At 39.1% G+C, this 13382-nt stretch overlaps 1 protein-coding gene across 1 annotated transcript in view; it reads left to right on the top strand.

Annotated features, from left to right (window-relative positions):
* ARSJ (arylsulfatase family member J) overlaps positions 1-12506 on the top strand; it is a 29535-nt gene extending 17029 nt beyond the window's left edge. The window contains exon 2 of the mRNA XM_081960013.1: positions 10177-12506. Within this exon, the coding sequence (XP_081816139.1) occupies positions 10177-11563 (1387 nt within the window). The 3' untranslated portion in view covers positions 11564-12506. The remainder of the gene's footprint in view (positions 1-10176) is intronic.
* The last annotated feature ends 876 nt before the right edge of the window (positions 12507-13382 follow it).

The raw sequence follows: 13382 nt of genomic DNA, 5'->3' as shown, positions 1-13382 counted from the left end.
ATGCAGTGACCTCTGCAGTGTTTGCATCACAATTTATGAATATATTTTATGAGAATTTACATTTTGTCCCATATAAAGTTATAGAGTGTCTCAAATATATAGACAGCTGGACAGAGCTAGGTATAAATATTCTGCCTGGAAAAAATATATAACAGAAAGGTAAATTTTGTTTAATGATATCTGGGGAAAATAAGTAGGGGAATAAGTTTAATTGAAGGCCAACTATGATGTTAGGTGAGTATCTAATGTCTATTATGTTAATAACTTTAACATTACTATTGTTCTTTGTGGTCTAGGGATAAACAACTGCTGCTTACTGAAGGCACTTGCTTTTCTCTCTTCTGTAATACAAAACTTGGAGTAGAGGATAAATTGAATAGACTTTGTGACTGGGTTAATAAAATGCCTGCCAAGGGATCTACAGTTAGCAGTAAGGTGCCATAATAACAAACAACGCTAGCTAGTCTGAGAGAATAGAAGGAATTATAATTGCCTTTGCAAAAATTGTCACAGTCCTAAGATTGGTTTGGATGTTTGGATATTAAAGCTAAAAACCATTTATCTCTCTTTCAACTGCTAAAGTAGAAAATCTAGATTCTAAAACAATTGCAACTCATAGCAAACGGAAAAAAGGACTTTCCAATTAATTTAATCTGTTTAACCTTTCCCTCCAAGAAACAACCCTCAATATACAATTTGAAGGAGTATATCAGTCTGTTTAGGTAATGTACAGTAAATGCATACAAAATTGGGTCAGATGATTCAAGTACTTAGTCTTTAATGTCAGGATACATTTCAGCTGAGTGATTTATATCCTTGTCCTATAATGATGTCTTCAAAAAGGCAAAAAGTCAGTTTATTTCCCCCCCCCTTTTTTTTCTTTCACACACACACACGCCAATATACATAAATAAGTATATTTATACAATACAATACAATACAATACAATACAATACAATACAATACAATACAATAGCAGAGTTGGAAGGGACCTTGGAGGTCTTCTAGTCCAACCTCCTGCCTAGGCAGGAAACCCTATACCATTTCAGACAAATGGCTAACCAACATCTTCTTAAAGACTTCCAGTGTTGGGGCATTCACAGCTTCTGGAGGCAAGCTGTTCCACTGATTAATTGTTCTAACTATCAGGAAATGATTGTATTTATTTAAAAATTATATGGCTGCTCAACTCAAGGTGATTCTGGGAGGCTTACAAGGATAAAACTCAATATATATAGAACTTAATACATGATATTTTTTAAATGAATGTTGAGCTTTGTTGGAAGAAATGTCCATCTAGGTTCTGTTCCAAGTGGGGAGAAAGATACTGGAAACATAGAGACTGTTTGGAAAGATGGTTTTAATGGTGGATGGGACCACATGGCTTAAGATCCTAGGCAAAAAAAGGCACATGGTTTGGAGAGAGGGATAGATTTATACCCTCTATTGGGACCTGCCTTAGAGCTTCCTGTTCCTGTGTAAGAAATATACCCCATTGCCTGTCAGACCCCCAAGAGCAGGGGGTCTTAGCTAACTTTGTAGACTGTCTATGTCCCAGGCCTGGTTGAATCTTGATGTAATCTCCCCAGGTGCCATGTGGTGAGTTCTGTTGCTAGATGGGTAGAGGGCTAATTCTATCATGTCTTTAGGGCCATGCCTTAATCCCTTCACCCTGGAGCTGAAGGGGGAAGCGGGGCAGGGAGCTGCTTTGCTTTAAAACATGTTTCTCCTTTTCTCATCCAGAGAAACATAATAATCTGCCTTTTTAATATTTCCTAAAATATTTCATTCCTCTAGGAGTGGGGTGTGTGTGGATGCTAACTTCCTACATCTTGTTCCTGAAAGCAAAGCTAATCTCCTCTGAGATAAAGCAATTTCATCTTGCATGCATACATCATGAAAGCAATTTCATCTTGCATGCATACATCATGTTTGGGACTTTTGTGTTTTCAGTAACTGAAAGCATCTTCTTTTATTCTACCTGAAAATAAAAAAAGAATTAGGTGTAAATCATAATCTTGTTTGTATATCATTTTTATTTTGTGACAATACTTTCTTAGCTTGGAATGCATCCTTATCCAGGAAATTGATTTCACAAATATTTCAAAAGCACATTGACCTAAATAGTTAATTCTAGCAGTGTTTTATGATCTAAATGAGCCTGCCCATTCCCCATCTGGTTCTTTCTAATGGATTGCAAATTTCATCCATTTCTGCTAGCATTAATTATATTAAAGTCCGGTTAGAATATCCTGGACTTTAGAATAGTTGTTTTATCCACAAAAGGCAGGAGATAGCCCTTGGAAATAAGGCCTTTTTGTCTTTACAATTCTTTTCCTATGATCTTTGGAATAGTCCCCAACAACTCCAAGGATGATCAGGCAAAATATCATCCCTGAATTCCTGAAGACTTACAATTAGCAAGTTTTGACAGCATTAGGTTAGATGCAGAGGAGGTATTCAGCAAATTCTAACCAGTTCTGGAGAACCAGTAGCTGAAAGTTTGAGTACTTCGGAGAACCGGTAAATACTACTTCTGACTGGCCCTGCCCCCATCTATTCTCTGCCTCCCGAGTCCCAGCTGATTGGGAGGGAATGAAAATTTTGCAGTAACCTTCCCGTGAAGTGGGGAGGGAATGGAAATTTTACAATATCCTTCCTCTTCCACGCCCACCAAGCTATGCTCACCAAGCCACACCCACAGAACCGGTAGTAAAAAAAATTGAATCCCACTACTGGTTAGATGGCTTGAGAATCTGACTTAGAAAGAACGATCTCCCAAATGTCTTTTTGATAGCTTTTCAGTTTTGTTTATTTTCAATGTACTACTTAACTATTGTTTTATTTATGAAAACAAATATGTATTTCTTTTTGTTTTAAAATATTTTGGTGCTATCATGTCTTTAATTGGTTGTTATATTGGTGGTGGTGTTTTTTTTTTAAAAGACAATGTATTTTTTTATAAAATGTAGACAACTGCCAGACATAGATCAGGATCTAGGAAGTTAGAGCTGCTGGAACAATTTAAAATGCACAGTGATCTGGAACAAATTAGGAAACAGGAGATAAGAAACACCCCTGAACAAGATCGTGTTGCACAGGTAAGTTTTAGACAGAACAAGAAAGCTTTCAGTATCTGTTCATGAAGTGGTAATTTGCTGCAAGGAAAATGTTCCAACTTAATGTCACATTTGATAGGACTATAAAGAATCAAAGTTTTTCCATCTAGCCTGAACAGTTTCTAATAAACACATATTGCAAATGTTTCTAATAGTGTTAGTGGTTCTATAATAGAATACAAAGATAATATAGAATTAGCTGAATGATAGCTAATTAGTAACCAATAGGAAAGGCTGTTTCATGCTAAATAATTGATGTAGCCCAGGTTCAGCTGTCTTTTGACAGTGGCTTTCCATCACCCTACCAACAAAAGTGGGTATAGTCAAGGCTATGATTTTTCCAGTTGCAATGTATGGCTGTGAAATTTGGGCCATAAGAAAGGCTGAGTGCCAAAGAATTGAGACTTTTGAACTATGGTGCTGGAGAAGACTCCTACAAGTTCCTTGGACTGCAAGGCAATCAAACCGGTCAGTCCTAAAGGAGATCAACCCTGACTGCTCTTTTGAAGGCCAGATCCTGAAGATGAAAGTCAAATACTTTGGCCACCTAATGAGAAGGAAGGGCTCACTGGAGAAGAGCCTAATGCTGGGAAAGATTGAGGACAAAAGAAGAAGGGGACGACAGAGAATGAGATGGCTGGATGGAGTCACTGAAGCAGTAGGTATGAGCTTAAATGGAGTCCAGAGGATGGTGGAGGACAGGAAGGACAGGAACGTTGTCCATGGGGTCGCGATGGGTTGGACACAACTTCGTAACTAACAACAACAATATAAAATTTAATTGACATTTGCTAAGGCAACTTTCCCCAGTCTGTTTAGTGGTCAGATGTATTGCCTACAACTCCCGTAACTGAAACTTAGCTTAGCTATTTGCTGGAGGGCATAATGTTGCGGAATTTTATGTGCAATGGATAGTCTTTTAAACAGATTTTTAATCAATTTGTAGACTAAAGTCTTCCAGCTTTTAAAACTTTAATCTTGATAATATGCTGTTGTTTTTCCTGGAGGAGTGCTGAGAAGTTTAAACACTTTAATTAAGCTACCCAAGGGCGATTTCAACAGAACATTCATATGTGTATATGATAATTACTTTTATTCTATCCGTGTTATGAAATTGTCATGAATAACACTTTTTCATCTGGATTATCTCCAGAGACAGTTACTTTGAATGTCTAAAGGATTAACAAAATATTCTGCTAATAGCTAATGATATATAATATGTTTTAAAATAAAGATTAAAAATATGCAAAGTAAAGTAGTTCCATGCTGTAATTCAGCAATGGGAAAAATGTTTGATGAAATATTAAAATAGAATGGTCTTTGCAAATTAGAATAAATTCCCAAATTAGACACTATCTTTGAAGAGTAGTACTGTCTAATTTGTGCCTAGGAAATACAGAACAGGAAAGCAAAATAGCAGCTAGAACGATTAGGCCAGGATGGCAAACCTATGGCACGTATGCCACAGGTGGCATACAGAGCCATATTTGCTGGAACGGCAGCCCCCATCTCCGGCGTGCATGTGTGTGCTGGTCAGCTGATTTTCAGCCTTCCGGAGGGCAGGGGGAGGCTGTTTTTGCCCTCCCCAGGCTTCAGGAAAGCCTCCGGAACCTGGGGAGGGCAAACCCCACACACACGTGGGGGGTCGTGCACACATGCGCAGGTCGGGGATCGTGTGTTTCAGGTGGGGGGATCACATATGCAGGTGGGTAGACACACACAATTTTGGCACACACTTAGAAAAAGGTTAGCCATCACTGGATTAGGGTATTAGAGCAGATCTCCTGAAAAAAAAGCTACATTATTTGGGGTGGACTTTAGTTAAAGGTGACACAGTAAAAGTGTACAGGCACAGATAGTCCTTGACTTACGACTAGTTGCTTAGTGGTTGTTTGAAGTTACAACCTACTTGAAAACAGGCACTTACAACCCAGATTCAAAGTTCTGATGGTCGCCCCCCCCCCCCATAGTCATGTGATTGCACTTTGGCCACTCAAGTGACACAAGTGCATTTATGGCCATTTGCAGGGTTCCATGGTCACATGACTGGGTTTTCCAAATTAGTTTTTGCTGAAAATTGGCATTTCTACTTTTTGGCAAAACTGCACATATAGCAAACAATGGGTTTACATTTATGACTGCCATTTTCATTCAGCAACCACAGCATTGATACAAACGGTTAACCACCACTGCAAAAAAATTGTAAAAAAGGAGGTCAGTTTTATGACTGACCTGTTTAAGACCATCATGATATGTGACCCCCAATGGGCAGGCTCCATCATAGTTGCACGTTGATGACTATCTGTAGTTCTCCCTTAGTGGTCATTCACTTAACAACCATATGCTGACCTAGGCTTCCCAAGAGCATGAAGCAAACTCCTTGTCCTGACAAAACACCCTTTTATTAATTGACTGTGAATTCTTCTCATTCCCATCCAACAAAGTCTTTCAAGGGAGGATTTACAGTCACAGACCTTATCTGGCTTGGAGAGCTGCCAGGTCGATATCTGCAAAATTTGGCAAGGAGTCTTGGAGAGTCACGAATCAATTAAGCAAGCTAATTGTCTCCTGCAAACTCCACTCCCCTTTCGCTCCTCTTTTATTTCCTCTGGGAGGGGTCATTCATTGTCCACCCGTGGCCTCACTTCAAAGTCAACCTCTGTTCTTTAGCTGTTCCCTTCGTCTGGCAACTCTGCGCAGGCGCACTTTGGGAACAGGCTCCAGCTGTTTGTTTGCATCACTGATGTCTGACTCTGAAGGCAGCTGATAACTGGCATACGGCTCTGGCCCCCACTTTGCCTCCAACACAGAGCCCTCATCAGAGCCTTCCCCAGACTCCACAACTTCCTCACTGTCCTTGGGAAGAGTGCTTTACAGTTTGTAAAGGCCCTTCCAACCATCATAAAATCACAATCCCTACTTTGGGCCCTTAGCAACCAGCTTACATTTACAAGGGCTTGTGGCAGCTGATAGTCACATAATTACAGTTCATGGTGGGTTTTTTTTTTTTGCCATTCCCCCCCCCCCAAAAAAAAACTGTTCATTGAATATGCTGGATTTGATTGCAAAATTGAGTCAGGACTGCTTAATGATCACCCCAATTTACAACCTAAATTCCAGACCCAAGTGTGTTTATAAACTAAGGACTACCTGGATGCAAGTAATCTTTTACAATGTTAGAATAGAGAGTCAATTGTTGAAAATAAGTGTGCGGAATGTTGGGGAAATAGTTAAACTTTGGGATTTGCTGCAATCAGACTTGATGGCTACAATTTACGCTAGTCAAATCCATGGAAAATGGAATTATCAGGGAAGGATATTTTTAAGTTATAAAGGTTCTTTTTTGCTTCCTGAGTCTCAGGTAGTGTATACCATTACTGTCAGCTGATGGATATCATCAATGGAAGAGTGCTATCCAGGTCAGCCCTTACTTGTGGAGTTCCTGAATGCATCTAATTCTTCTATTCAATTGTAATATTAAACCCAAATTCTACAAATCCTGTAGAGTTTTGTTTATGTCTGGGAGGCAAATGAAATCAGTGCCGTCCTTAATTTGCTGTTGCTTCCATTAGCTCGTGTATCATATGAAGCATTAGGTAAAGGTAAAGGTTCCCCTTGCACATATGTGCTAGTCATTCCTGACTCTAGGGGCTGATGCTCATCTCCGTTTCAAAGCCGAAGAGCCAGCGCTGTCCAAAGACGTCTCTGTGGTCATGTGGCCGGCATGACTAAACGCCAAAGGCGCATGGAATGCTGTTACCTTCCCACCAAAGGTGGTCCCTATTTTTATACTTGCATTTTTTACGTGCTTTCAAACTTCTATGTTGGCAGAAGCTGGGACAAATAATGAGAGCTCACTCCGTTACACCCTGCTAGGGATTCGAACTGTGAACTGCTGACCTTTTTGATCAACAAGCTCAGTGTCTTAGCCACCGAGCCACTGTGTCCCTGCATGAAGCATTACTCTTTAAAATATTTGCATGCTCCAAGACCTCAAGCCATTGCATATGAACTCATCAGAACTGACTCTAGCTAGATTTATAAGAGAATGGGGTTTATAGGCAGGAACACTTTTTTTTCATACAGAAATTCAATAAAATACAGCTCTAGAATTCCAGGAAGGGTCAAGAATATATTACAACAGTCCTTTTGAGATTGCTTCTAGAATTCCTTTAACCTTTTCAAATATTTATTTTTGACAAAAATTCCTCTTATGTAAATGTTATCAGATTAAAAAAAAATAACCAAGATTACATGTATGGGCTGCAGGACAAGAAGTAACAACAATATAAATGACTTTTCGAAGCAGGACAGTAGATTTAAATCAGTGCTTTTGCAGCTTTTTGAAAATGTGGGCTATTAAATACAAAGATAAAATGCTTTTATCTTTAAGAGCATGGACTTCGTGTTTTTTCAGTGAATGAGATAATTATGTTTGTGTATTCCTTCCCATTCCTTCCATTTTCAAAATGCTAGTCAGTTGTTCAGTTGTGTCTGTGATTTGATCTACATAATTTCACTTGTTCTTTGAGGTTCACCCTTGTGTCATCAATAATAGTATCTGGCCACTTTGTCACCTCTTTTTTTGAAAGCCTTTCATTTTTCTATGTGCTCTCCTGTGACTTTTCCTTTTACATTATGCATTCAAAATATTTAACCTTTAGCTTCATTATTAATGTTTCTAGTGAGCCGTCTGGTTTTATATCATCTAGTACTGAATAATTAGTCTTTCTAACAGTCTAAGATGTTCTCAGATACTTTATAGAATAACAGAGTTGGAAGGGACCGTGGAGGTCTTCTAGTCCAACCCCACGCTTAGGTAGGAATCCCTACACCACTTCAGACAAAGGGTTATCCAGCATCTTCTTAAAAACTTCCAGTGTTGGAGCATTTATAACTTCTGGAGGCAAGTTGTTTCACTGATTAATTGTTCTAACTGTCAGGAAATTTCTCCTCAGTTCTAAGTTGCTTCTCTCCTTGATTAGTTTCCACCCATTGCTTCTTGTTCTGCCCTCAGGTGCCTTGGAAAATAGTTTGACTCCCTCTTCTTTGTGGCAACCCCTGAGATATCGGAACACTGCTGTCATGTCTCCCCTACTCCTTCTTTCTATTAAACTAGACATACCCAGTTCCCTGCAACCGTTCTTCATATGTTTTAGCCTCCAGTCCTCTAATCATCTTTGTTGCTCTTCTCTGCACTCTTTCTAGAGTTTCAACATCCTTTTTACATCATGGCAACCAAAACTGAATGCAGTATTCCAAGTGTGGCCTTACCAAGGCATTATAAAGTGGTATTAACATTTCACATGATCTTGATTCTATCATTTTGTTTATACTTTCTTCACCATCACAATTCAAAAGCATCGCTTTTACGTTTCGTTTAACTTGTAACCAAAAACATAATTGCTGCAGTGTCATCTGAGTAACATTTTAGTGCTTATTCCCCACTCAATAAACATGAGGATTCCTTACATATGTCCCATGTATTCGTTGGAATGATAACTGGGCTGTTTTTGATTATAAAGATATAACATATATTTATACATGTGAATAATTAAAATTAAAATAATTATGGAAGTTTTTTTTAAAAAATTCTAAACATTTCAGGTTTCTTTTTATAGGGCTTTTTTTTGGCTGTGGTATTTGCACAAGTAGCTCATATGTAAGCATATTCTTTCTCAGATTCCATTGCTGGGGTTGGATGGAGAGGAAGGTCTGCTTTTATTTAAAGTTCTCGTTCTACAGGAAATGAGTCTTAGCATGACAAGTCAGCTTCAAATTCCATCCAACTTTTTTTTTCTAGGGTACATATAAGACGCCTGTCTTCTGCAATTTATATTTAAGCAGAATTAAGAGAAATGTGATTATGCGATCACCATCCCTTTTCAGCAAGTAAATGAAATGACTAAGATTAAGAGCACGAGAACCTGCTCCACTATATTGCCAAACATATAGCAAATACATTTTTTAAAGTATACAAATCCATTGTCTATTTGTTGCACTGGTGTTACCATCTACATCTTCACAATTATAGGAGAAAGGACAAGCTGTTATTCAGAGTTTCATGGGACTCTAGTATATCCATACAACAATCCGTCAAAGATGGCTCTATCAATTTCATAAAGGTCAAGATAATAACCTTAACCTTCCGGGGGGGGCGGGGAGGCTGTTTTCACCCTCCCCGTGCTCCTATAAAGCCTCTGGAGCCTGGGGAGGGCGAAAAAAGCATGCAAAAATGGGGGGGTCGCACCTGTAGTGCACGCATGCGCACTGGGGGGGTGTCGTGCATTGTATTATGGGTGCGGCACGCCTGCACACAACCCCCCTGCACTCCCCCCACTTATGGCACGTGAGCCAAAAAGGTTCGCCATCGCTGGGCTATGGCAATCCCTGCAGCCTGAAACAGCTGATGATTGGGAGGCCAAATTGAAAGTGAAACTTGCTGTTTGCTCCACTGAGGTAAATTGCTGGGACGCAGAGGCAGATTTTTTTTTCTTGTGCTAATCAGGCTGTTTGCTGCAAGGAGGTAAGTCAATAACTATAAATGCTTATAGAATGCTTAAATTATTAGACTTATTTTTTAAAGACTGCTTTATTATTGTTCTAGACAACTTAACAAACTGAAGAAGCTTTTAAAATAAATGCTTGATCTGGAGGGGCCCAGTGCTATTGTATTTTCTTTTAAATAGCAGAGAATAATGTATACTTCCAGAAAGCCACATCAATTTTAACAGCATCTGTACAAGTATAGTCTGAAATGTAACACCACAAACAGTGTATATCTTCTGTACTGCTTGCCATTTGTTGCAATGAGGAAAATTGCTGGGAGGCAGAAGCAGATTCTCCCCCTTTGTTTTCATCCCCAAAAGCTAGGTTTGCCTTACACTTTGGAGTGTCGTATACTCCAATAAATATGGTAAGTTTTACCTGCTTCCAGGTAAAGATGGATAGAGCAGTGCTCCAGGCTCCATTGTGCATTCCATCCTGTTTGCGATACCTGTTTACAGTTTAATTTTATCTCCTTTATCTAAGGTGCATTTTCTTTTTTTTCTTTCAGGTATCAAATCCATACTGGCCTTCAGCATTCTGTCATACGGCCGACCCAGCCAAACTGCTTGCCTCTGGACAATGTGACACTACCTCAGAAACTGAAAGAAGCAGGTTATTCAACCCACATGATTGGCAAGTGGCACTTGGGCTTTTATCGCAAAGAATGCATGCCAACTCAACGGGGGTTTGATACCTTTTTTGGCTCCCTTTTGGGTAGTGGTGATTATTACACCCATTACAAATGTGACAGCCCTCGAATGTGTGGCTATGACTTATATGAAAATGACAATGCTGCTTGGAATCACGACAATGGAATGTATTCTACACAGATGTACACGCAAAGAGTGGAAAAAATCTTAGCCTCCCATAATCCCAGGGAACCTATATTCTTATACCTTGCATACCAAGCTGTTCACTCACCACTTCAGGCCCCGGGCAAGTATTATGAACGTTATAGATCAATTAATAATATCAATCGGCGCAGATACGCTGCCATGCTGGCATGCTTGGATGAAGCTATCAACAATGTGACCCGTGCATTAAAGCGATATGGCTATTATAGCAACAGTGTTATAATTTACTCTTCGGACAATGGAGGCCAGCCAACAGCTGGTGGAAATAACTGGCCCCTCAGAGGAAGCAAGGGGACGTACTGGGAAGGAGGGATTCGAGCAGTTGGCTTTGTTCATAGCCCTTTACTTAAAATCAAGGGAAGTGTATGCAAGGAGCTTATACATATAACCGACTGGTTTCCAACACTGATTACCTTAGCGGAAGGACAGATTGATGAAGATATACAACTGGACGGCTATGATGTATGGGAGACCATCAGTGAAGGCAGGCGGTCTCCAAGAATAGATATTTTACACAATATTGATCCCATATATACAAAAGCCAGAAATGGTTCTTGGGCAGCTGGCTTTGGAATATGGAACACTGCCATTCAGTCAGCCATCCGTGTAAACCACTGGAAACTACTCACAGGGAATCCAGGGTATGGTGACTGGGTCCCTCCTCAGTCTTTTAGTAATGTTGGCCCCAATCGCTGGCACAATGAACGGGTTTCATGGACAGCTGGCAAAACGGTGTGGTTGTTCAACATCACGGCTGATCCTTATGAACGACAGGACCTCTCTAGGAAGTATCCAGGTGTAGTCAAGCAGCTGCTGCGGAGGCTTTCCCAGTTCAATAAAACAGCTGTGCCTGTTCGCTACCCACCGAAAGACCCCAGGAGCAACCCAAATTTTAATGGAGGCGTGTGGGGCCCATGGTTTAAGGAGAATAAAAACAATAAGATGTTAAATAAAAACAAACTGGGTAAAAAACAAAAGAAAACCAAGAAGAAATCTAACGGGCAGAAAGGACATTCCTTGAGTTGCCTTTTAAATCAATGATTTTCAGCTGGAGTTTTATGCTGCAGTTCTAACCCTACTTACCTTCGTCAAAAGGATGATGGGCTGACTTCCAGGAAAAGGTGTGTAGCCTCAGTGTGTCATTGCTGAAGTGGAAGTGCGATGTTCTTCAACATTTGTAATTCAAATATCAACACCAAAATGGCAATGGCACTTAGACTTATATAGCGCTTCACAGTGCTTTACAGCCCTCTCTAAGCGGTTTACAAAGTCAGCAGATTGCCCCCAACAATTAGGGTCCTCATTTTACCCACCTCGGAAGGACGGAAGGCTGAGTCAACCTTGAGCCTGGTGAGATTCGATCTGCCAAATTGCAGGCAGCCGGTGATCAGCAGAAGTAGCCTGCAGTACTGCACTCTAACCACTGCGCCACCGTGGCTCATTTCATTTCTGCATTCTTGAGGTTTTTATTTGGGCTCGAATTGGAACAGAACAATTCATATGTAAGATGTGGTTAACATCAATGCCTATGTAGAGAATGATAAAGTCTTAACGGATAAGTGAGATGTTTTGCACTCATGTCTAAATCGACCCCAGTTTCTAGGACACTTGACTATATGGTTTTGAACTCTGAACCATCTGTACATTTAATTAGACATGTAAAATCCCCACTGGATTAAAGAAAACAGACCAAAACAAAAAAGACAAAATGTTAAAAGAGTTTGGGTTTATCTCTTAATTTTGATTGGATGAAGCAGATTCAGACATTGCTACCAAAGCCACTTAAATAAGTTGCGAAAAAGGCTGCTTTAGATTTTGCCTGGCTTGAAACTGGAAACGATTTTTTCTTTCCTTTCTAGAATATGCCAGGCTATAGTTCCTTCCTATAAAAATAAAATATAAACAAATGGTAAATTACAAAATGGTAAATTACAAAATAAATGGTAATAATTACAAAAATATTAAATTAAAATCCTGGATTAGATGATGTGTGCATTAGTACTGAACATGTCATGTTTTCATTGAAATGTTTGATTCAAGATTTAAATACAAGATTCTACTTGAATCTATTAGATGTTTAATTCAATAACCATATAGGTATGTAGTAGTAACTGCAACATAAAAAAAACTTACATTGTGATGTTACAATGTAACTCCAGCCTTTCATGCTTGGTATCCCAACAGGTAAGTCATGTGGTTTGCACTGCATCATCACAACATGATATTTATCATTCACCTTCATGCAGATGTGTATATCGTCATGGAGAAAATCTAAGTGATTGCTAAGAGTCAACACTGATTTGATAGACATAGTACATTAACCCATGTCTCTATTCAGTCATAAACTCTAAGGGGCATCAAAATGGCAGCATTTTGTTCATCTATAAAATCAAATGAATATCTGTGGATTCAAAGTTTCACCCAAGTAAATCCTTGAAATATTTATATATACCTCTTTAAGCCTAAAAGTAAAATGATAGCACAATACTCTCTCCATTGCCTATATATAGATAACTATTTATATATTTATTATTGATTTATTGATAATTTTTATTTGTACAGTTGTGAATATTCAAAACAGTTGAACTGTATTTATTTTAGATTTGTTTTTTTTTAAATCCTACTTTTATTATTTTTATAAATAACTCAAGATGGCAAACATAGCTAATAGCCCTTCCTCCTCCCATTTTCCACACAACAATAACTTCATTGTTGAATTGGGCTGGGAGAAAGTCACCCAGCTAGTTTTCATGACTAAGGCAAAACTAGAATTCACAGTCTCCTGGCTTTCTAGCCTGGTACCTTAAGCATTAGATCAAACTGGCCTAGATTTAATAAAAATAAACATTTCAGGCAACAT

This window comes from Natrix helvetica, assembly GCF_964273705.1.
Source record: "Natrix helvetica genome assembly, chromosome: 7".
NCBI classification, from domain to species: Eukaryota; Metazoa; Chordata; class Lepidosauria; order Squamata; family Natricidae; genus Natrix; species Natrix helvetica.
The sequence above is the reverse complement of the archived record's forward strand: the minus strand, read 5'-3'. Positions and strand labels throughout refer to the sequence as shown.